The 25,502-nt window shown below is 41.1% G+C and overlaps 1 protein-coding gene across 2 annotated transcripts in view; it reads left to right on the top strand.

The window, feature by feature from the left end:
- The window catches only part of si:ch211-246m6.5 (von Willebrand factor D and EGF domain-containing protein), a 39,438-nt gene extending 14,231 nt beyond the window's left edge, over window positions 1–25,207 (top strand). Inside the window, exons 16-33 of one of the 2 annotated variants that reach the window (XM_076880679.1) lie at window positions 1,411–1,525; window positions 3,137–3,408; window positions 3,533–3,752; window positions 3,941–4,078; window positions 9,047–9,517; window positions 10,705–10,875; window positions 13,873–14,198; window positions 14,289–14,781; window positions 17,028–17,123; window positions 17,199–17,294; window positions 18,166–18,261; window positions 18,607–18,702; window positions 18,786–18,881; window positions 19,295–19,390; window positions 19,597–19,692; window positions 20,571–20,666; window positions 21,738–21,835; window positions 22,955–25,207. In XM_076880679.1, the coding sequence (XP_076736794.1) occupies window positions 1,411–1,525; window positions 3,137–3,408; window positions 3,533–3,752; window positions 3,941–4,078; window positions 9,047–9,517; window positions 10,705–10,875; window positions 13,873–14,198; window positions 14,289–14,781; window positions 17,028–17,123; window positions 17,199–17,294; window positions 18,166–18,261; window positions 18,607–18,702; window positions 18,786–18,881; window positions 19,295–19,390; window positions 19,597–19,692; window positions 20,571–20,666; window positions 21,738–21,835; window positions 22,955–22,975 (3,093 nt within the window). In that variant the 3' untranslated portion in view covers window positions 22,976–25,207. Of the gene's footprint in view, window positions 1–1,410; window positions 1,526–3,136; window positions 3,409–3,532; window positions 3,753–3,940; window positions 4,079–9,046; window positions 9,518–10,704; window positions 10,876–13,872; window positions 14,199–14,285; window positions 14,782–17,027; window positions 17,124–17,198; window positions 17,295–18,165; window positions 18,262–18,606; window positions 18,703–18,785; window positions 18,882–19,294; window positions 19,391–19,596; window positions 19,693–20,570; window positions 20,667–21,737; window positions 21,836–22,954 lie in introns of both variants that reach the window. The other variant, XM_004563358.6, reaches the window with a different exon arrangement.
- The last annotated feature ends 295 nt before the right edge of the window (window positions 25,208–25,502 follow it).

Genomic DNA, 25,502 nt, shown 5'->3' with positions numbered 1-25,502 from the left:
TTATTTGAATATACATGAGTGTGGTTGTTCTTTCCTTGCAGGTGTTTTCCAGCAACTCCATGTGTTTGCAACAAACTTGCCGGGTTTTTTTTTTTGCAAATCGAGCTCAACACTGCCCCTAGCGTCCTGGAGCACTTCCTTTGTGTTTTGGAGTTTGTACGTACTTTGTCTCTAGGGGCCACCGTACTTTTATTGTAATTGAGTTACATTTATAATTTAAAAACTTCTTGTTATTATCTTGTTATTGTTATCTTGTTATTGCAAAGGGCCAATAGGCTTATATGTTACCCATTGACCAAGTGGTCCTATGACAATTCTGGGTGGACAGTGCTTGCAGGTCAGTAGATCACCCTTTGAAAGCACCATATACATCTTGGCAACCAGTTTTATGCTAGCAACTGCCAGTAATCACTCGTTAACCGGTTGAGGAATTTGCACTTTTTCTTAGCAACCAGTGGTTGGCAAATCATTGCTAACTAGTCCTTAGGCCCGTGTGATGGAAGCTTTAGACTTGAAACCAGCAGTTAAGATCATAAACTCATCATAAAATGTTTACTGTGGTCATGGGTGGATGGATGGGTCAAGTGAGACGTATGATCATTTTTCTCTTTTGTTTACAAAGCTTTCACAATGGTTTAACTTCTTTTTGAAAACCAAAATGCATACCCTTGTTTCATTTACAGTTTATAAATAAGACTAACCATAGTGTGTAAGTATCCACAAAATCATAATTGCTAAAATAAACTTTGTTCCGAGCCATCAGCTGAAGAACGGCAAAACACTCTTGTACTAGAAGGGCACAGGGACAGTTGTTAGGCACTGGAGGAGACAAAAGGCCCATAAATTAGGCTGTGAGACAGCCTGCTCTGTTTTTGCTGGTCTGTTCTTATTCACATGGTCTCAACAGGTGACATGTTATGAAAACCTGGACACTCCAACGTTTGTTCGTGCTAGTCGGGGATGCTGATTGAGGATGCAGATGTGATTCAGTGGGTGTTTAGTGGAAAAGTGTGATGAGGCATTTTACATGCTGTTGGGGGGGGCGAGACGGTCTGCTGCTTGGACGACTACAGCAGCAGCAGCAGTTGGCTATTTTAAATCTCTACATTCTGTGTAAAAGAGGTACGTGAGGGGTCCTGTTGTTCCTGGAACTGTGTTTTATGGGAGACAGACAAACAGCCCAGAGCAAAAACACACAAACAGCTGTAGACAAACAGTATGTAGACATGTGGCTGCTAAGACTGAGCTAAACTGAATTAACTTCAGTAGAGATGTGTGTTTAGAGCTGATTTCCTGTTCATCACTAAACAAAACACCTGAAAAAAATGTGTTTTAAAATGTGAAAACATGCTAATATTGAAAAAAAAGTGAGTCCACAAGCAGATCTGTTTGCTTCTCTTTGTTTGTCAGGAGCGGACATGCAACATCGATGGGATGTGTTTTGCAGCAGGAGACTCCAATCCCAGCAGTCCTTGCCTCCTCTGTGACCCAGACGCCTCCAAATTCACCTGGTCTGTGAACCAAGGTACACACAACTCGAAGTGGATCTCACCGTCTGAAAGGAGAACAACATTTTCTACCTAAACAAACTCAGAACCATCATTAAATTCTGCCCGTGTACTTGGTTTTCTATCTGCCTTCCAGTCAACTCGAGATGAACAACATCAGGGAAAAAAGGCATTTATCTCACCGTGTCAGTGCAGTGGTAGCCATCCAACTGTGGTCCTGTTTGTCTCCATTAGCAGATCAAAGGAGCAGAGGTTTAGGTTTCCCAGCATGCCCTGACCTGCCACTTAACCACTCTCGGAGCGGGAGTAAATCACATGGTTGGTTTCCACAGCAGCACAGACAGGCAAGATTCATGCAAAAAGCAAAGGGACGCTGGAATAAATGACCAGCGTAACAGTTAGTCTTACTTTAAGGATTAAAATGTAGAAATGGATTTTATTTTCTCAGTTTTCACGTCTCAAAACTCAACTACAAAGTAGAAAACAGAGGAATAAATGCACAAGAACAAAACACAATATACAGATGAACTTGAATGCATCTATAAAAATTAAGCTGTATATTCATCTTATATAATAAATATACAGTTATGATCCATACTGACGCTGCTGTCCACCAATATCGGTTTACACTTTAGTACAAAATAAAGTGAAAATCCTCTTTTAGGAAGGCAGGAAACGCATAAACATGTATGTACATACAGTATATGAGGTATATGAGTTTGTACAATTCTAACAAGCTTGAAAGTCAATATTTGGTGTGACCACCTTTATTCTTCAGCACAGTCTGTCTCTCTTAGGCAGCTTTCTTGTGATTTCTTTAAGTTGTCTTCAGGAATAGTTCTCCAGGCTTCTTGAAGGACATTCAAAGCTCTTCTTTGGATGTTTCTGCCTTTTGTTCTGTTCTCTGTCCACATGATCCCACACTGCTTCAGTAGTGTTGAGGTCTGGGCTCTGGGGAGGCCGATCCATGACTGATAGTGCTCCACTGTGTGTTTTTCTATCCAGGTATTTATTGCATTGGCAGTGTGTTTGGGATCATTGTTGTGATGAAAAATGAAGCTACTGTCTATCAGATGCTTTCCAGATAGCATTGCATAGTAGCTCAAAATATTTTCTGTGTTCATAATTGATCAATTTTGAGAAGTTTTCCAACACCACTGACTGAAATGGAGCCCAAACCATGGCAGAGCCTCCACCGTGTTTTATAGATGGCTGTAGTCACTCCCTGTTGTAGCTCTCTGCTGACCTCCTCTGTACATACTGACAATGATTTCAACCAAGAAAGTCAAATCTGGATCTGTCACTCCATCAGACCTGTTGCCACTGATTTTCAGTCTAGCTCTTGTTTAATGTGGCATACCTCAGCCTCAGCCAAAACATTACTGGGAAATAAAGCTGAAAAGAAAAGAAAAGCTCAAGTCCAGAGGCGGTCATGCGTGCTTACAATGATTGTTCCAGAACAAACCTGGAGGTGTGTTTTTGCCAAACCAGGGTTCCCTGTAAAGAGCTTATTTCAGCACAGGAAGCTCCTGTCATCAAACGCTTGTAGTAGGAAGACAGTAAATAGTACGGTGGGAATAAGAGGTGGGATGAAGTGCATCTCAGTCTGTTTTTGTCTGCATTATCAGTCAACAAGCCTCCGACCTTCCACCGGCCTCAAAGCGACTTGCAGACATTCTCCAGCGAGAACTTCGTCTTCCAGTTTACTGCATCGGACCCCGAGGGCTCGGCCCTTCTCTTCCAGCTGGAAGAGGGACCAGAAGGTGCTGTCCTCTCCCCTGCTGGCCTCCTTATCTGGAGGGTCCCATCAGTTCCAGAGAAGGAGGGGCTCCGGACGAGCAGCTCTGTCCGCTTTACGCTGTCTGACGAGTGTAACGCCCAGAGCACCTTCACTGTGGAGGTAGAGTGGGGATAAGCTGCTAAGCAGTAGTCTGCTGATGTAAATGTGATACACTGATGTTGTTAGATATTAATAAAATCCAGACATTCCTCAGCAGTGTCTGTGTTTCCCATCTGCAACACAGATTGTCGTGGTGCCGTGTGGCTGCCAGAATGGACGCTCATGCGTGACGGATATTAACTTTCCTGCCGGCAGTGGGAAGTACCTGTGTGTGTGTCCCGAGGGTACTCAGGGCAAACTCTGCGCCGACGACATAGACGAATGTCTGTCGGCTCCATGCTTGGGCAGCAAGTGCATCAACGTGGCCGGTGGGTACAGGTGCGAGTGTCCTGCAGGGCTGCGAGGTAAGAATGATTAAAAACCTAAAGATTTTTAATCAAAAATGAACAAAATAAAAGCCCTTGATGTTTAAGGCTGTTTTGTTTAAACACACTGGGCTGTTCTGACATCACATGTTTGCAGTCGCGGAGGATTAATCCCAGTGATGGTTTTTGATTACAGAATCAACATCCTCTGTGTGTGTTTTTGGCAGGTTTAACGTGTCTGGAGGATATCAATGAATGTGAAAGGAAGCCCTGTTTTCCGGGAGTGCAGTGCTTCAACAGCTTTGGCTCCTATGGCTGCGGCCCCTGCCCCAAAGGAATGGTGGGAAATGGGACTTCGTGCACTGGTAAGTATGGGCTTACTGCATTACTACCCATAGGCAGTTTATAAAAAATGGAGCTCCACTAAGAGACACTCATTCGTGAGCCTCTGCTCCTCCACATTTAAAGGAGCCATTGAGGTGGATGCCTCCTGCATGCCTGCTAATTGAGGTTTTCCCAGCATGGGAGTGGACCCCTAGGCAGACCTGGTGAGATTATGTGTTTCAGCCAGCTTGGGAATATATCTGCTTCTGCCCCCCATAAGAGAGAGGAGGTGGCTGTTGAGAGGAAGGTCTGGGCATGCCTGCTTAAACTGCTGCCCCTGTCACCAGAATAAGTGACAGAAAATGTAGCTTCTAGGTCTGGAAATATTAAGGCTGTGTGGAAGTTCTTTAATTGTGCATTATTTATAATACCCAGCAGGGGGTGACCCCTCTGGTTTCAGGAAGAAGCCAGATTGTATAGAAGTCTATGGCTAACTGACCCTAATGCAAACCAACTCTTCCATGATGAGTGGTCAGATAACCAGACTGAACCAGAAGCTTGGTTAAGGCTACCAAACGCATCTGGTCGAGGTGCAACTTGCTAAATGACATAAGGGACCCGACAAAATATTAGTGGGAGTGTGTGTCTGTATTTTAGCCTGTATGTACACTTTTGGCCCAGTGTGGATTAGAGAAAATCCAACACAACTTCAAACGTGTGCGCCCAGTTCTTGTTTTTTTGAAGTCATTAACTGTACAGTGCTGTACAGCATTGTCCCATTGCATGCTGTGCAATCATTCCACCCTGGAAAAAGAACAGTTCAAAGAAATCATTAAAAGCCCAAAATTGCCATGACATTCGTGCCCATGATGAGTAGATGTAAACTTCTGACCACAATAGTAGAGCAGGGCGATATGGCCAAAAATATTTATCACGATATATATTTGAAAATTTGCGATAACGATATAACCGACGATATAATTGATGCAAGACAAAATACAACTCCACAACATTACTAGCGCAAAAAGACAACCTTCCATTTATTTTCACTTAAACAAGAAGCTGGTTTTTATGTACATTAAAGCTTTATAAAAATGTAACAGTGCAAATGCAAATTCCTTGCTGAAAGTTTAACCAAAAGGCATTTCCAGTAGAAATGGGCTGACATATCCTGAGCATAACCATGTATAATATCCACTGAAGTTAAAAAGAGGTGCTTTGCAACATTAAACTGCAGTGTGCAGTACGCATTTTTCGGACCATAAGGTGCACGGGATTATAAGGCACATTAAGCGAAACAAAGCAGTCAGATAAATCAAACTTTATTAAACTCATTCTTCTTGCTTCCTCCACTTCTGTACCATTGATTCATTAATGTTGAATTCTCTGGTAGCTGCTCTATTCCCATGTTGTTGCAGTATATTAATGACTAACCTCGTATTGTGGATGGATTATCTCAGTTGTTCTCCTGACTGAAGTTTGGTCCGTTTACAGCATCCTGCCATGCGATTGCATTTGTCTCTAACCATGAAGAACCTTCACGTTAACTTTTATAAGTGGAAAAGTGTTAGTGTTCGTCCTCCAGCTTCACTGTTTATGTTATGCTAACATAGCTGTGTCGCTAGCGATCACGTAGCACATCATTATATACCAGCTAGCCAAACTTCAGTAACCCTACAAACGTCACTGCTGTTTAGTTTCCTGTCTTCATTTATGTTGGAAGTGATAGCAGAGCTGTACGTTTGAATTTTTTCAGAAATCTCTCAGTCAGAACATGCAATATCATGCTTAGGTAACTAGCGAAACTAGCGAGCTAACTTCCGCTAGCTTCCTGCTAACTTCTAACTCCGTTAAATGTAATAACTTTTGTTTTCATGGATGCCTGGAAGTTAAACTTTATAGTTACACCTGGTAAAGCAGCAATGCTGATCGTTTTATTAAAGATGAAAGAATTTAGACAGTTTTTAACTCTAAGTGATGCTGCAGTGTTGTTTGACCTGAAGCGTACGGAGTTTAGGACCCAGATTACTCCCAGATTTAAGAGCATCTTAGAACGGCCGCTTGCATGTTCTGCAAAAAAATGTGCTTTGTTGTGTATCTGACGGACAAACACCAAACCAGTTCCACATCACGGAAGTTGCACCATTTTTACAAACCAATTCTGGTTCATCTGTTTCACTCAACAATCGGCCATGTGCGTATGAAAACAAAGGCACTGCGCATGCGCGTTTTACTCCCATTCTATCGCGATATTTCATTTTCCTATCGTTGCCTAACATTATACCGGTATTACCGTGAACGGTATAATATGGCCCAGCCCTACACAATAGTATATGTCTTGAGCAGAAACTGAAAGGAAGCTAGGCGTGATTAAGTAACGTCAGGTGGCGTCACGGCACCCAAACGAGACCACTTATTTTCCTATAGTTAATCCTGCTTTCCAAAACAGCCCTGAGTTTAACAGACACTGCTGTTGTCTGAGAGGGTGTAGCCCCTCTGTACAGTTTACAGCCTCACATAATAAAAAAATAGTCAATTTCTCTATTCATTTCCCAGCAGCATTTATCATATGTTCATCTGTTTGTTGCTGTGATATTGGTTCGAGCATTCCAGCAAACTTGTAGCTAATTTTGTTGTTGTTCCAACTACATTTAAATTAAAGCAGCTATCCAAAAAAAGAGTGAATTCGTTCATTGGAGCCGTGTGTCCCGGAGGAGCACTCAGCAGTGAATGGAAACCAGATGGCTGATAGTGCTGCCTTGTACTGTGACTGCTCACGTTGTTTTGGAAAGACTTTTGGCTTCCACCAAAACTCAGTAATTATATAAAAATACATGCATAATATGGTAACTTCTGCTGTTGCAAACCTGCAGCTTTATTTGTTTCCTTTATATTGTTGCAATCTGTGCCAGTCGGTGGGAAATGCCTCGATGTTGAAGCACACTTTGTTTTAGGTCAAAGAGGGTGTTTCCAAAATTTTCAAGGCTAATGGCTAATCAGTTATTATTTTTCAGGCATGCAGAGATCTGTCTTTTTTCTCCAACATTCAAGGAACATAACCGTGTCTTTAGGCAGCTATGGTGACGTGACGAAGAAATGCTATCTCAATTAAGATACTTGTCACAATACAAATCCTGCCATAAACCTGCATTCTATTTAATGATCAGTAGTGGGCGATTCCTGCAGGTTTTAGATGTGTCCTTGATCCAACACAGCTGATTTAAATGGCTAAACGACCTCCTCAACATGTCTTGACGTTCTCCAGACGTTCTCTGGTAATTAACTTATCATTTGGTTCAGGTGTGTTGACCCAGGGTGATATCTAAAACCTGCAGGACACCGGCCCTCGAGGTCTGGGGTTCGACACCCCCGAGTTAGGCAGAGCAGTCACGTTCCTAACTCCAGGATTTATGGGTGTCTACGGGAATTGTTTCACTTTTGGTTCCTGGATTTTAACTACAAAGATATTGTTAACTGAAGATGAGAAGTTAACAGCATGCTGCAAGCACAACACTGGTGCACGTACCCATACTTGTCAAGGTGAATATTAATACAGGGTTAAATTAGTTGCTTTCACGATCTAAAGAGAAAAAAAGCCCCAGAATTCTCACCTAAAAGACATCATGTTGATCCATATTCTATTCAATTCAGTTTTATTTACATAGTGCCAAATTAACCATATTGCCTCAAGGTGCTTTATATTATTTGCGTAAGCACTGGGGCTGATGTTGCATTCCTGCAGTCACATTATCCTTCCAGTAACAGAAGAACTCTGTGGTGTGTGTTTACAGGAGTTTCTGCCCCTAAAAGGAAAAAAAATCTGGGTCTACAGTAAAGCACAGAACATTAATTAAACTCAGCAGCATATTATTTGCCATTTTTATGGGACCTTGTGGCAGAAGATTCACAGGGACAGATAGTTGGATTTCCTAATCCCCTTTGTTCTTTAATCCTCCACATGTCCACTGAGGGCCTTCAGCTTGACTTGTTTGACCTCTACGCTCAGTTCATTTTAAGACGCATAACTTTGTGTGTCAGTGGAGTTGGACAAGGTCCTTAAATTTTAAATGACAAGCAGGTCACAAGTTTAGATCCACTCACCAACGGCATGAATGTCATAGTAAATGTGGTTCTTTTGAGGATTTCTTTGAAATGTTCTATTTCCACGGTGGAATAATTGGACAGCATATGTCTTTAAAACAAGAATTGTGTGCAGAAGTTTGAATTTATTTTGGATTTTTTATAATCCAAAAAGGCTCAAAAGTATACATACAGGCTCAAATACATTCATAAACTCACTTCAGTCTTTTAGTATTTGATGCTGAAGGTTCCAGATCATCAGTTGCACAACAATTGCACATTAAGTACAGGTTATTCAGAAAGAAAAGAAACTTAGCAATACACACCCAAAGCTACAAAGCAGTTACCTTGAGATTAATGAAACGAACCCTTTAAACCCTTTAACCTCTCCAACTAATCAGTTGTGGTTTGACAAATCAACCGTCATTGGTAGTTTTGACGAGTCAACCGGGCAGAAGGAAGTTCAGTTCTAATGAAAAAGTTGAGAAAAGTCAAGTGTCAAAGGTAAAGGTTTTGGAGAGGCATTCAAAACTAGACTCCAAAGTCTTATTGAATCTGCCTTAATTCTAGTAAGTAAGAAGTCTTTGCTGTAGTAAAGCAGGATGAGTCAGATTATTTGACCTGCTGCCATGTCTGAAGCCTGTTGAGGTTTTCTGCTACTACTGTGGCAAGAGATATCTTTACACAAACTTGACCCAAGGTCTCGTCTCTTGCTGGGAGTCACAGTTCATTAAACGTAACCTTTTGAGCCCTTCCAGGTTTTCTGATTTACAGCAACCTCCACATCCTTCACTGTACCATCTCTCTTTTTTGGTCCTTTATTATTGATTTAATGCAATGTGTTCTGAAGTGGGTGATCTTGATGCTCAATTGGATGTAAAAATTGAGGATAGCAATCCAGAACATAATTAGTGGCTTTCTTATTACAGTATTTCTCAGTCCAGCTGCCTTCCCTTCAACATCTGCTCCTCATATGACTGGCTACGAGACACCAGATGTTCTGCTCCAACCACCCAAAATAAAGACAGGCGCTTTCCTGAAGACCTCAAGCGGTAGCTCCCCGCAGATGACAGCTGAGGCCAGGAAAACAGTTCCAAGAATTGACCCACAAATGAAATCAACCACCTGGACAAGGACAGCAGGAATTAGCTCCAGCCCTGAAGTCACAATAGCAGAAACCAGCAGGCGCAAAACACCAACCGTTCCCCAAACAAATATTGATTCTTCACGGGAAACTCAAGCAGCTAACCTAAACCTATCCAGGACTAACACAGACATGTTCAAGAACCTCTCAGAGATTGTTCCACGCCGAGTCAAACAGGAGCAATCTAAATTCAGAAACACTACAAGCAATCCTCCGACTGTAGCTTCACCATCAGATCATGATAGACCAGCTGCAGGTAAGCTCCAAATTTCCAATAAATTCCATTTAAGTTTTCCTTAATGTGCGAGGTATCACACTGTGCTGAGCCTCAAGCAAGTATGAAGACAAGGAGACTTTAAAAGGGAACATTCAGTCATTCTGGCCATAATGTTTTATCACAGTCATTAAAATAAGTACCAGGAAAATAATTCACATACTGTAGTATACATATTTTTTTTAGTTTAGCTATAAAAGCTGCCCTAAGGGGATTCAGGATTTCAATTTGAGAACACTTAAACAGGTCGTTTTCAGATGTTAGGAACAACCGACCAATGTGATCTTTTTTTGGAGATCTTACCACTGTGTGTGCTTGAACAACCATTCAGAAACAGGGAAATTCACATAAAACAAAAACAATTTAGACAAAAAAAATATTGTTTTTTTACTCTGTATTCAGGAAAACTGTAGTTCAATGATATGTTACCTTACAGAGCTAATGCTGCAGTCACAATAGGAAAATCAGTGGAGACCATGGCACACCCAAGATCATTGCGATCGTTTGTGAGCAACTTTCAATTTTGCTGCTTCTTGAAATGGTTGTTTCAAAGACGAGGACCAGATCTGTGATCACTCGCAGTCAGCTGCCGTCTTCAATGAGTCATCAGTGCATCAAGATAGTTATAAAACAAGCAATAAGATCAAATCAGGCTTGGTTGCAATTGAATGGAGTCAAGTTGGCAATTACATGCGTCAGTTACTTACTGTTTATGATAATACGGGATTAACTGTGATAAACTCATTGGCAGTCTGTCTGCATTTATAAATGAGTTTGCAACTATTTGTAAACCTTCACCAATCTGTTTGAGAGAGGTCAGACTGCGACTGTATGGAGACACGTTGCCTCCCACAAGGAGGCCTGTGTGCCTTGTGATCAAAAGTGAACGCCCACAGGTTGAAGGTGGAACACCGTCAGTGTAATCGTTGATTTTTTCCTCATTGCCTATTACTACTCTAGTCTGAACCATTACAGAGCACACAAGGATATTTGTAAGTATATTAATATTTGATACTTGTAAGACTAGAACTAATGAAAGAAAGCAAAAATGAACTTTGCAACAGTTTTATTTGTATGTTTTCAGAGATGTCAGAGATGCAGATTGTGTTTGCTACAATCCGAGCCTTCTTATAGGACAATGATTGATCTCATACAACTTTATCTCCCAGGATCAGTGAGGTCTTTGGCTGTCAGTTTATCAGCTACATGCGCCAGCAGGCCCTGCTTTCCTGGGGTTCAATGCATCAACCGCAGACCGCCACATGTGGGCTACGTCTGTGGCCGCTGCCCACCTGGACTTTATGGCAACGGTCGCATCTGCATGAAGAACTCCAAGGAAGGTGAGGGAGCTTTTACATTTAATATTTTAATGCGTTTGGGGATAAGCTTCCATGATTTTTAAGTCTTGTCAGGGACTTTGCAGGAACCAGAGTGATTATAGAGTTTTTCACAGGCCTTTAGGACATTTTAAAAAAAAGAAAAGAAAAAAAAAGCAGTTGAATGCAGTTGAAGTTTCCTTTAACCCTAAACTAACTAATGCTGTTGACTTAATTCAGCCATAGATCTACTTACACTGGCTGGACATCAGGTGTTTCATAACCTTTGGGTCACATCTAGCCCCACACATGATTGGTCAATGCTGTAATTGAGTCACAAAAGCAGCCCAAATTAGGGTGTCTGCTCTATATAGCATATTCTTCCGATTCTTTGTACAAAAACACATTGTGTTGTTTTTCAAAGGACAAAAATAAGCATTAATCTGATGAAAACATCTGTCAGTAATGTGCATCCTTCCATACACTGTGGTCTGCTTTTAAGAGCTTATTTTGCACTCGTTATATTCTGGTTTCCCTGATGTTGCTTTATGTGTTTTTCTTGATTGGAAAGAATGTCATTTATTGCAGGAGATAAATCAGCATAAGTGGTTGGAGACTGCCTGAATGAAATAACCACCTCTGGTGCATTGCTTTTTGAGTCGGTTCCACAAAGTTTCTACAGCAGATTCCTTAATGTGACTTCACACAAGGGGAGATGGTGGGGGGGCTCCCAACTCTAAAGAGACAGTCTGATTCCAACTTAAATCCCTTTATTGTGGACTGTGTTTGTCTGGAGAGTCACATCACCACAAACAAGACATTAATCGCTTAAATTGCTTTGCTGTTCTTCTCTTTACTTTTATTTGTCCAAGGACTGAAAGCAGACATGCTTTTTTCCTTCAGCATGTCATCGTTTGACCAGATGTTCTGCTTTTCAATTTTAGTTTTATTTTGCTGTATATTATCATTTAACGCAGCGTTTTGCAGATTCCTGTCAAACTTCTGTTAAGCCTGTCAAGCTGTGTTTAGTACGCAGCGACACATACGCGATACACAGCAGAATGACATCAATGGCAGCTTTATAATGACATGATCTGTAGCACCCAAAGCTGCTGCTTTAGCATATTTTAGTAATCTAATGCTTCTCAGTAAAGATTTCAAAGCTATGACTGGAAATTTACGTTTTGGGGTAGAAATATGAATATCTTAGGGCTCAGTACCTCAGATCTAGTTGCTGGTTGACCTGGTAACCATTGGCCGCTAGGGAAAAATTTATATTCCCTGACTGGTTGCAATGAAACTGATTGCTAAAACCTCAGTTATGCATGCCTAGAGACCAATCAATAAACCCCTGCTAACCACCAATGAATAAACCGCTTGGCATGTCGTTGCTGAAGGTTGCGAGCTGTTGCTAGGTGAAATTGGTCACACAGAACTTTATAATGTTGCCCTGAAAACCTCCTTACAATTATTTTGGTCACTGGGACGCTGTCACCAGTTGTTTGTATGGAAGATGCTGTCTACAAATACTTACCAACTACTCACAGAGTGGTGAGACTGTGAAAAATCCAACATGAATAGGAAGTGGCAGTCATTTGAAAAGTTGCACCTTCTAAAATGTCTTGGTTGCAGTTTTTACTTTGAAGTTAAACATTTTCTGTTTACATCTTGAGACAATTTTTTTTTCAAATTTCACTAATTTTGTGAGCAATTGCATACTGTTTGCAGGCAGGTTAGTGTCATAAGAATACATGTGACTGCAGCAATCTGCTAGTGGCAAGGGTTTTCATACTGCACTCTCTTTGTGACCACTTTCACCTACAGACAGCTAGCAACCATTCACCAATCAGTTGGGAAAATACACATTTTTCCCTAGTAACTGGTAGTTGCAAGCAGCTTTGTGACAGGCCTCTAGTGTGCGTGACTGGCAATCTATTTCACAGCAACTGCCAATAACCCCTCACACCAGTCTGAGGCCTGTGTAACTGAGGCCACTCTGCTGTTCTACTTAACTCTAGTTAAGGCCAAATCATATTTCTTTCTGTAACATATTTTTAAACCACTGGAGATGACCAAAGTGCTGTCCATACCACTGTGGAGAACATAAATAGATCGAAAAAAATAGAAAGAAAGACAGAATACAGGATCCAGTTGTATAAAATCAAAATATAAATAAAATTAACAAAGGTATTCTAAAAACAAGACAGAACAGGAAAGAAATGTAACACTAAAATATAATAAACAGTAAGAATATGTGAAGGCCATCAAAAACATGCATGTCTTTGGGGGTTTCGTTTCATTAGAGACTTAACATTTGATTGTTCCAGAGTTATCGAGTAGGCACTGCCAAATCTCCCTTATTTTGTAGAAAAACTACAAGCAGTTGATCTTAAAAGTAATGCCTTTTTGGCTTGATCCGGATTCTATCAGCAAAGAAGTGGATGAACTATTAGATTTCTGCAAGAGCATATGCAAGGTAAATAAAATAGGCCCTAAACTGGAACCTTGAGGCACACCATAAGTAATTGGGGCTGTACATGAAGAGAAGAACCCATTTTTCAGGACAGTGCCTTAGATGCTAGCCTAATCCTCAAGAGGGTTCGCAAGAAAGTAGATCTAAATCTTACTGGAAACAAAATGGCACAATTACTGGAGTTTAAAGGCAGCACGTCATCATTAAAAAGTTTGTGTAGAGCATATTTTGTCCTGAGGTGTGATCGGAAATTTTCAGTGGCTTAGTCTAAAAAAGAAAAAGGCTGAGCATACAGCATTTTCTCCATGAATTCCATCATAGAAATATAAGTTCAGAAATAAAAATTACTTAACTCTTTTCAGGCAAGGTTATTTAATAAGGACATGGACTGCTTTGTTAGCAAAATTTGTAATCTGGGAAATTGAAGGTTCTGGAGTGTCCAAAAACTGTGTAGGAACAATATCCCAGGGGCAGTTGTATAAATTATAGTCATGATTGTGTCATCAATGTGATATACAAGCTAATATGACCGTTATCCCTTTCCTCAGCATCCAATCACCTGCCTCAGCAGCAGACACTAGGCAAGTCCAGCCGATCCTCATATGGAAGAAGCAGCAGCAAAGTCGTCCATGTCCACCTACCCAACTTGCCCAACAGGTATGGTGTCAAGCACCTGTCCTCATCCTTCATTAGGTCGCACCAAGTTACAGGATCAGGTAGAGAGGGTGGCACAGGAAGAAGAGAGGCCATCATTTCTGCTTCGAGGGATGTCGCTGCAAATACTCACATCACACGTGCCAACCCTAGATCAGACACTGGGACATACGCCAGTGCCTCCAGGGAGATTGTCATGCCCCATGTAACAGTCTCCAAGGTGAGTTGGTAACTGTTCAAAGCATTAAAAGAAAATCGTACAGATGGACATTAAAGTCCATTTACTCACTTTATGATCATCTTCCAGAAGTCTGAAGGAGCTCTTACTGGTGCCACGCCTGTTAAAGTAACTGCCGCTGCACCTCGGCTCTCCATTCAGCCTGGAAGAGTAACGGCAGCTAAACAAACAACCCAGCATCAGCTCAACCACCTGACATCCACCCAGACCAAACCCTGGACTCCACCAAGACCTGCCCTTACAGCAGCCCTCACTTCTCTGTCCTACTCCCTTTCTGAGTCTGAGTTCTCTGCAGACGGGGATGAAACTGAGCCAGGATCAGAGATGCCGAAGATTGTGCCAGTGCTGACCCTCACAACACCCGACAAGGTCTATAGCTCCCAGGCACAAAGATCTACATCCAGCCAGTCATCAACTGGAAGTGGTACACTAGCTGACGAACATTTGATGGCTTGTGCTGAACGGCCATGTTTTCCTGGTGTCCAGTGTGAACCAGCTAAGGATGGGGGCTTCCGCTGTGGAAGGTGTCCAGTAGGATATACTGGAAATGGGCATACCTGTAAAGGTAAACTTGTTCTCTCTTTGATATCCAAATATCTCAAATCGGCAGAACCAATTTCTAATGGTGTTATTATTCATATAAGATACAGCTATGAAAAACAGTTTTCAACAGGACTCTTCTGCAGCAATCTTGTGTTAACTAAGTACACCCCATGAAATAGCTTAGCAGCAATAACATGAAGTAAACATATATGACTTAATTTGTCACTGTCACGTCACTGGGGATCACTGTGTTTCTGTTCATTGAGGTTTGAAGGTTTGTTAATGCACGACTATTATAGGGTCTGCCAAAAAAATTGGCAGGTTCAGGTTGGGGTCTGGACTTTGACTATTTTGATTCTATTTCTTTTTCAGCCATTCTGTTGCTGCTGTGCTTGGGATCATTGTCCTGTTAAATGACCCAGTTTTAGCCAAGCATTAGGTTTGACTCCAGAATTCTTCTGTATACAGAGGAGTTCATGGTGAACTCACTGATTGCAAGGTACCCAGGTCCGGGGGCTGGGAACAAGCCCAAATCATCACCCCTCTTGACAGTTCTGATGCAAATTTGCAAACCTAAAATTTGCAGCATGTTCAGTTGTATTATTGTAGGGTCTTTACTAGGGGTGCAACAATACTCGTATCGATATTGAACCGTTCGATACAGTACTTTCGGTTCGGTACGCATATGTATTGAACAATACAACATTTTTTATTTATTTTATCAACTTTTCTTCTGACGATGCTGTCTGTGTTGAGTGCTCAGTGGATCTGTGTTTGACTACTCCGCCTAGGTTGCACTGTCGAGTGCAGATCCACTGAGCACAACACAAGCTAGCAAGATAGAAGCTAAGCTCGTTGCAACATGGCAACTGCCTCAATGCTGCCCAAAATTGAACCTGCCCCACCCTCATTCAGATCTGGCATTTGGAACTATCTTGGTTTTCATGTGAAGTATGACCCTGATGGTAAGCACGTCATGGACAAAAGTAAAACAGTATGTCGGATGTGCCACGCAATGCTCAATTTGTGGGAACTAGTGTTAGCGCAGTTAGCTTGTTAACGTGTTGACGCCATCCAGCCACAAGCACGGGGCGATCCGTGGTAACGGAGATTTGCCGCGTTATGGCGTTAATGCCATTTTAACGAGATTAACGCTGACAGCACTAGTGGGAACACAACGAATATGACAGCACATTTACGCCGACATCATCCTATTGCAAAGACAAGTGGAAGCAGAGACTCTCTTGTTTGTTTATCGCCCACTTCGCGCCACAAACAGGAAACCAGCGGCTGAACAACAGCAGCACGTTTAAGCTTGATAAGCTGTTGTTAGAATTTATTTAATATTACTTTCTACACCAGGATCTTTTTCTATGTAGCTGTCGGCTGGTAACTGTGCAGGGGCGGATCTAGCAAAGTTTAGCCAGGGGGGCCGATAGGGCATGAACAGGGAAAAGGGGGCACAAAGACATACTTTTCTTTCTTATTCTCACTTAAAATGTCTAGCTTTTAATAAATAATTATCCGAATCTTACACCCAAAGTTTTAATATGATGTAAAATGTATAGAAGTCCATTACTGTATATAGTAACTATTAAGTCTAATATACCCTAGTAAGCTATAGTACTTTTTCCTTTGGGAAGGTACCATCTGTGCAGTCTGCAGTTCTGTTGAAGAAAGACGTTGAATCTATTTAATTATTCTTGAAAATTTTTTTATTTTTGTGCATTTTTTTTGACACTGCATCAAATTAAAGTTGATTACGTCGATTAAGCATCATGAGGTGGAGGGCGGGGGTGGTTCCCTTTTTTTTTTTTTTTTTTTTTGCTGGAAGTTTGCAACCCTATTAGTTAGGTTGCTTACTCTTTAAAATACCAGAATAGGGAGGATGGAGTAGGTTTAACTTTATTAGATTGATCAGTATTGCTGAACTATGAAATATTTTGGTTGTAGTGTATTTTTTGCATACAGGTATAACAGAATAGCCTTAGTGTTTGTTTGTTTTTTAACTTGAGTTTGAACTTATACAAAATGCAGCAAGATATTAAAAAAACAGTTTTATTGATTAAAAAACACACTATATCGGATTCATATCGGTATCGGCCGATATCCAAATTTATGATATCAGTATCAGTATCAGACATAACAAAGTGGTATGTGCCATCTCTAGTATGTAGTCCATGTGCCACAAAAGAGAGATAAACCAGTCTAATAGAAAAATATATGTAGGTTTAACATCTTAACGCTCCTCCCCATCTGTGTTTCAAGCTGTTTGCAGGCATGCATGCGGTAGGAACATGGAGTGTGCTGCGCCCAACACATGCCGCTGCAAACCAGGCTACACTGGATCTAGCTGCCAAAAAGGTAAAAAGCAATAGCATTAGAATTTATTTTTTAATAATTTAAGTGTAAAATAATTGTTTTCCCATATTTTATTAGCCATCTGTGATCCGGGGTGCAAGAATGGTGGGGTTTGCATTGCACCAAATGTTTGCCAGTGTCTCAGAGGATACCATGGAGAGACTTGTCAGGAAGGTAACGTTTGCTTCTGTTTCCAAGTTAATCCAGTTCAGGATCTATTTAATGCACATTTTTAGTATAACATACTGAGACAACAAATTAATTAAAGGCTTAAAACTTAAGAATGATTAACTTTTATAATAGCTTATAAATTCTTCAACTACCTCTGGTAGCTGCTATGAAGCTCACTTAACCATTAAGTAATACTGTAAATAACACCACCTCATGTATACAAGTAACAACCTGAGGTGATGAAAAGTGAAGTGACAAACACTACACTTCCTCTAATGTCCACTTGAGGCTGCCTCCAAAAAGTATGTCAATCCCATTGAGCCCCATGTTTAAAAAATCCAAATTTACAGCAGAAATAAAAATATTTACAGCCTAAAACGAAAACTATTTCTTTATAAGTAACCCAGTTAAACTGTATTAAGGCTTAAAATTACACAGGGTTCAGTGAATACAGGCACTAGCCGTCACTTTAGTTAATCAGAGTCATTTAACTGGACCTCTGGACTATGTTTATAGTGTTGGTGCCTGTTGGGGCATTTTTAGTAGACAGGTAATATGGTTTGCTGTGCAGTCCCACATGTTCTGTGAATCGTCATTATTTTATCTTTTTGTTACTTAATGCTAATTAGCGGGTATGTATTTTGATAGATGTAATTGAACACCATGCAAGCTAGCTACGTAGATCAGATTAATTCCAGCTCCACCAATACAAAGTAAGTGTGGGTGTGAAGCTAATATTGAGCTCTCAAAATAAGTCTTCACAAACCAATGACTGATGTCGCAGTGGTTATGTCCACTTTTATTTACAGTCTATAAGAGCATGCACTAAAAACATGTCAGTATTACATCTCATTTCTAAACTCCATGTGTGCAGCCTTGTGCAGGTCACCATGCGAAAATGGAGGCACCTGTGTGGGACTGCAGACCTGCTCCTGTCCTTACGGGTTTGTTGGTCCTCGATGTGAAACAAGTGAGTTTACTTCTTTTATATCAATATCAGTGAAGATCTTTTAAAACAGCAGTACATTTGTATACATTGTTCTTTTGTTTCGGGTATTTCTTTCTAATTTTACGGTCTTAATTTACAATATTTTTTTTTAAAAACTTTTTCTTTCATAACTGTTATTGTGGTCTCTTCCTATTAAAAGGGAGGTCTTCCTCCCCACTTTCGCTAAGTGCTGTTCAAAGGGGATTGTCTGATTGTTGGAGTTTTGTCTCTAATGTTGTAGAGACAAAACTCGTCAAGGCCACAAAAATCAACATAAAAATCCACTGAATTGAATTAAATAAATGTTTTTTTTTTTGTTGGTTGCAGTGGTGTGTAGCCGTCACTGTCAAAACGGAGGCCAGTGTGCATCTCCAGATGAGTGCATGTGTACACCAGGCTGGACTGGACCGTCCTGTGAGACCGGTGAGTTGTGTTACTCATGCTGTAGGGGGCAAAGATCTGATTTAAGTTTAGGGTAAAGTTTAACTGCAAATTTTGTTTTCCAGCTCTCTGCTCCCCTGTCTGTCTGAACGGAGGTTCGTGTGTTCGACCGAATACCTGCGAGTGTCCTCACGGTTTCTATGGTGCACACTGTCAGAACGGTAAATCTACAGCAGGCTAGATTCAAAGCTTAAAGTGTCTAAAAGCATCTAAATTGGGAGCTATTCTGCTTTTACCTTTTTCAAAATCACAAAAATACTGTTTTAGTGGTTGATTCTCATATTAAACATGACCAGTTTTTCAAATAATCAGGTTATGTATGTGTAGTGTATTAATAGAGACTGTTTATCCTAATACTGACATTACAGATGTCTGTTGGTGAGGACTAGCCAATCAGAAGAAAGCTAGGTTAAATGGGGAGGGGCTAAGAGGCCTTGTTTCAGAAAAAAGATGAGCTGAGGGGCCCAGTAGAAGATAAATAAGGATTCTTTTGAGCTGTTAATCATGCAAAGCTACTGGAGTGCAATAATATAGGAAAAACAGGACTTTTTCTAATATATTTTTTCTCCTCCAGCTGTCTGCAACCCTCCCTGTAAAAATGGTGGTCTGTGTATGAGAAACAACGTCTGCTCATGTCTGCAGGGGTACACAGGGAGACGGTGTGAGAGAAGTAAGCACTTCTTCTTCATCTCCTGGTCATCTTCCTTGTCTGCAGATGCTCCAGTTACTTTAATTATCACTCAGTTGCTTTTAAAGATGACGAAGTGGACGAACTTGTGTCACTTTAATTTCCAGATTGTGTGCTTTTACTGTCATGTTTTGGACAAACTAAAGAATTAATTGATTAAAACTGTCTCCCTCATTCCTCCTCTCCAGGTGTGTGTGAGCCCATGTGCATGAACGGTGGGCGGTGCGTTGGTCCAGATGTTTGTGATTGTCTGTCCGGTTGGCGAGGGAAGAGATGTGACAAACGTACGTGTAATGATCCGTAACGCTCAGGCAGACACGAACACCTGAACACTTCTTCTGCTCTCTTCTTATGTTGACCTACAGTCAGAGTACAGCCTCTTTCACTTCTAAGGTTTTACATGTTTGGGGATAAAAAACATCCTTAGCAGAACTGGAAATGAGGTAAATACAACCTCAGATGAAAAACATTAAATAAGAACATATTTTTGCTCAGTTTAAGGTCCTTGCTTCACCCATGATCCACATCTCCAATAGGTTTCATGAAATTCTGCTCTGTAGTTTTTGTGAGGTGACAAACAACGCTGCAAACGTTCCTCTGTTCTCGCCTTGCTTTCGTGCCGACCTCCTGAGCACGCAGCGAGTTTCTCAGACTGACCTGGCAACACCTCCGCAGAGGTGCTTCACATGTGGAAACCATCAGGTGTAGTGCCTGCAGAGTTTCACTTGACTGACCTTTGACCCTCGCAGAGTGGTAACAGTTACCTAAGAGACAGAAGTTCAAAAGAAGAAGAGATTAATTACAGATAAGTGTTACCTGCTGACTTGCTCAAGCTTTCTTAGGAGAACTGTTGTTACCCTCAAGTCCTACTCCGGTCGAAGTGATTTAAATGTGTCATCAGAGTGAAGGCGGGGCTCTGTGTGGACTTCTGTGACCACAAAGACCACATGACACATCCTTCAGTTGGACTCCAGCTGTGAGAGCCGTGGCTGTGTGCTGTGATTGACATGTCGGGTGTGAGCACAGCCCTGCACCTCAGCTATTTAAAAATGTAGATGTCAATTTGTTAATTGACATTATGTATTAAGTGAATGAAAAACAGAACAAATATTTGATGATGATGATGATGTTCAGAGCTTTCTGTCATCGTGTGTCCTCTCAGCCAGCTGTCTGCAGAAGTGTCTGAATGGAGGCGAGTGCGTCGGTCCAAACACCTGCCACTGCGCCCCAGGGTGGCATGGCACGCTGTGTCAGATCTGTGAGTATCAAAACCAAACACACACTCATAGGTACACTAGAGGGACAACAATAAGACAACCTCCAAAACAGGAAAGGCCTTACAGGTGAAGGACACTCACAGCTTTTCCTTCCTACTCTGCTTTTTTTTTTTACTACTTTTGCCTTTGGCTAGCCTCAGTGTCATTTCTGGTAGCAGTAGTGACACTGAGGCTGGACCTGGACCCTAAAGAGGTTGCACAGGTAGTCCAACTCCTCCAGGACGCCACATCAATACATGCCATTGTCAGAAAGTTTGCTGTGTCCAGGATCATGTAGGAGATCCCAGGACACAAACAGTTACTTTAGTTTAGGGTCTGATGTGTTATAGTGCAGGACGTTAGGCTGCCTGTAACATCGTTCAGCATGAACAGCTTGGTGGTGGGTCAGTCATGGTCTGGGGAGGAATATCCCACAGACCACTGCAGGCTACACAACCGTACCCTGACTGCCATGAAATCCTTGGACTGACTGTCAGACCATATAATGGCGCAGTGAGTCCCGGGTTGCTCCTGGTGCGCGACAAAGCCCAGCATCATGTGGTGAGAACAGGCAGGATGCATGGAGGACGTAGGCATCGATACCATTGATTCGTTGTCACACTCAACAGAACTCCTCTTGGACATTATGTTTTGGTCCATCTGACACCACAAGGTTGCACCTCAGACTGGGACACCATCCAAGGTTCCCGAGGTTGTCAGTCTTGCATAAAAACTACAGAGAACAGTTTTGAGTTGTTGCAATGAAATTCCAAGAAACGGGATCAGCCCACTGCATCATTTCTTCACTCTGATTTTCAGGGTGTCTTTGAATTCAGTAGGTTGATCATTTTCATTTCTGTCAAATGACGTGGCAGTCCATGTTAGTACAGATATGTTTCTCTCACAGGCCCACTAAATATAAAGTAAGAGCTTTTTTTAAATCTCATTTTGTTTCAGAAATGTTTTCTTTGTGCCTTGAATGATAAACTTCAGCTGGGATCTTACAGAGAACGTTGTAGCAGGACTGATTTATTTGATCTTCTAACTGTGTATCTGTTGCTGTTGTGTCTCAGCTCTCTGTGAGCAGAAGTGTCTGTACGGCAGTCGCTGCATCCGGCCGAATGTCTGCGCCTGCCAAAATGGATTCTCTGGGTCGTTCTGCGCCAGGAGGGTAAGAACTGAACATGGAGCCTCAGTTTAAAGAGGAGAGCATCTACTTGTTAAGTGTTTTCTGTGTCTTGGCCTCTTATTTGTTACTCCTTGTTTGGAGGAACGTCACTTTTTCCAGACTGTCAGATTCGCAGATGAGAGACAGAAGACTCACATGAAGAAAAACAGAAACACATGAGTCCGTCCTCATGAACTGGCCACTTACAGACGATGATGTATTGAAGCCAAATGCTGCTCTATATGTTTGGATTTTACAAGCTGCAGTTCATTGCCACAGTCCAGCCTCACGTTACAATCACATGTCATGTATCATTGTTATTATTTTTCAAACTTCCCAGTAACTGAAGCTGTTTTGTTTGTTTTGCACCAGCTGGAGGACAGACAAAGTGCAGGAATTTCAGCAGAGAAAGACATACAAAAGTTCTGCATGCGAATCTTTAAAGAGGAAGTCAGGAGTTACGGAGGTTTGGAGGATGAGCAGGAGTGTTAGGTTAGGCCAATGGTTCCCAAAGTTTTTTTGCTGGGCCCCCCTTTGTTTTACAAGAAAAAATAAAAATTACGTGTGGACGAGGAATACAGAGTTCGTCATCCAACGTCAAAGTTATGTGCCTTTTTTCACATTTACATCAGATGAATTGCAGAATGACAGAGACAAAATACTGTTAATCTGACTATCTTCAGGTTTTACACGCTTACATATGCACACGCAGTTACTGTCCCTCCATTTACAAAGGCAGAGGCGTCACGGTGTGATTATTGGATTATTAGTGAAAAAGTAAAACTAAGGCATTCAAAGTGCCACGGTGAATTAAAATGAAATATTCAAAAGTTAAAACAATATTATTTACAGTATAGAAAAGATATACAAGATATAAAAAAACAGAGGAATGCTAAAAGTCTTAACAGAGACGATGCAGATAAAATGGCAGAAAATAGAAGTTAAGACAAAACAAAGACAAAAAAAGTACAAAAAGTGAAAATAATCAAGTGTAGGGAGATAAAACACCAACTAAAAGATACAAAATAAGGTTAAATTTCTGCTGTTTGTGTCTTTTTGCTTCTCAGTGATGATCTGTGTAGTTATCCAGCCTCATGTTTTTATTTGTTTTGTTTTTTCCAGCTGCCTATCACACGAGGCTGACACCAAACAGCCGGCGGTAAAATCCTCAGGTGATCTGGAAAGCACCAAGACTCCAAAGGTCACCATCAGCTGAGCTTAGCATGGAAACTAGTGATGCCGACATACAAGACGGAGAAAAAGGCAGCTTATCCCTCGTTTTTGTGCTAAGCTAAGCTAACACGTGGACAACCTGGGGTCCGTTCTTCGTACTTCGCTAAGTAGGTTAGCTGGATTTGATTGTTGACGATTTCGCATGATCTTGGATCGTTCGGTTCTCCGAAGCTCATCCGGGACTTGCTGTCATAGCAACAGATCCGTAAGCGTAAACCTGCTCGGGAGCAGGCTTACTTTATGTAAACAAGATTAGATCGCGGCCACTCAGGTATGTCCGCTTCATGTATACGAAAGCAACAGCGATATTTTACCACTGTTTCACCATAAATAAATATTATCAATGTAACTAAAGATAATGCAGTATTTGATCCTTTTATTGATTCCATACAGATACATACAGGTCATTTCCTAACAAAAAGGGAAATGTACTATTAATCATTCTATTTCATGTATTTGATTATTTCAGATGTAATTCGTATTTTAGAGTAGTAATAGTAAATTACTTCATGTAATCAAGATGAGAGACCACGGCTATAAAAGCGAAGGTGGATTTGGGAAGCCTGTCGCAGCCATGTCCTGTCCGTATACGCGAGCCACCCATTGCGGAAGGTGCAAGATTGATAAGGAGAGTTTTCAGAATCCAGCGTATATTGCGGGACAGACAGGATCCTTTAGCTCAGCGCGACAGTGTGCTCATAGAGAGATATCGATTTTCCCGTGAGGGTATTATTCACTTAACCAACTTGTTGACGAGGGGGTGCAGGACCACCACCTGTCTTTTTGTGCGCTGCCCTTTTCTTGGTTGCTGTTATAAACAAACAAACAGATTATTTCAGGGTCTCTTTCCAAGAGACGAAAAGCAATATAAGTGATAAATATTACCATTCTGTAGAATATTCTTATATTTCACTTTTACTTGTTCCCATGTTCTAGTGGGTCCTGTTGTGGCTCTAATGTGAAAGAGGATATAATGTAATATAATATAATATGATATAATATAATATAATATAATATAATATAATATAATATAATATAATATGGTGTAATATAATAAATTTACCCTACCGCCTACTGGTGTTGGCCAGAGGGGCCGATGGCGCGATATGGCAGCCTCGCTTCTGTCACTCTGCCCCAGGGCAGCTGTGGCTACAACCGTAGCTGCTTCCACCAGTGTGTGAATGTGAGAGTGAATGAATAGTGGCATCGTAAAGCGCTTTGGGTGCCTTGAAAAGCGCTATATAAATCCAATCCATTATTATTATTATTATTATTATTATTATTATTATTATTATTATTATTATTAATAAATTACTTATGAGTTTAATTTGTCAGCAACTTTCTGCCAGCCCTCTCTCCTTGCTTTTGCAGCCTTTGCAGTGTTCCCTTGCGTTTTAATTAAACTCTGAAACTCCTGAAATCCCTCAATCGAGTTCTTGCTCTGCTGCCGAAAAATACTGAGCGCGCTCCTTCGACATTTTCGCCGACCAATCAAAGGGTTGCCGATCAATGTTTCTACTATCGATGCGTAGCCCCTGTTAAGCCACCCAGTGATCTCACATTACTTCATCCAGCTATACTAATCGTCAACAACAGGTGTGTTCGGAGAACCGGAATAGCGAGCTCAAAGTTAGCACGATGATTTGATCTTGGATGTAGTAAGCGAGGTACGAAGAACGGACCCCTGTTTTATGTTTGTTTGTTTTGGGGAATTGGTCACACCGATGAGAAATTGCTCTTAAGCTGCAGAGGGAAACTATTTTCCAGACTTGATTAACATCTAAAACCTACAAAACCTACACTTCAGAAGGAAAAATCCTCACCTGAGGTTCAACATTATTTGCAGTCCCAACACTAAAAGATATTTTGTCACCCTAACACATTAACACGTCCTCAGAGTTTAACTGTGCTGACTCATTGGGTTCTTTCACTCATTTACAGCAGTTTACAGTAAATCTTCAGGGTTTGTCCTTTTCACCGTGAATCCAAACCTCAGTAAGAGTATTTATTTATTTACTTTGTTGTTTTATATTGTCACATATTTGCTGTTGTACATTTCTTAATCAGTGTATAATCTGTTATTTCTTATCAAAGCATTGGCTACTGGCTGTTTTGTAAGAAAATAAAGCTCCTTTAGAGGTACCGCTTGTTGTCCTTCCTAAAAACCTGCATATATATGGAAGCAGGGCTGTCTCCAGGAATTTTTAGATGGGGTGGCACAGGAACTTGGGGGGGGGGGGGGGGTATTAATACCAAACTAAATCACTTATATGTGATTAAATCATTACAAGTTGCTGAATTTTCAGACTGTGGACAGACTTCCTGCTTCCATAAAAATTCATTAGGTGTGACATGTAACAAAATGGATGGCTCCATATTTATATGAGTTTAAGAGTAAATAAGTCTACAGTTGTATTTACTATGGTGCATGGAAGAG

Source organism: Maylandia zebra, linkage group LG23 (genome assembly GCF_041146795.1).
Source record: "Maylandia zebra isolate NMK-2024a linkage group LG23, Mzebra_GT3a, whole genome shotgun sequence".
NCBI lineage: Eukaryota > Metazoa > Chordata > Actinopteri > Cichliformes > Cichlidae > Maylandia > Maylandia zebra.
The sequence above is the reverse complement of the archived record's forward strand: the minus strand, read 5'-3'. Positions and strand labels throughout refer to the sequence as shown.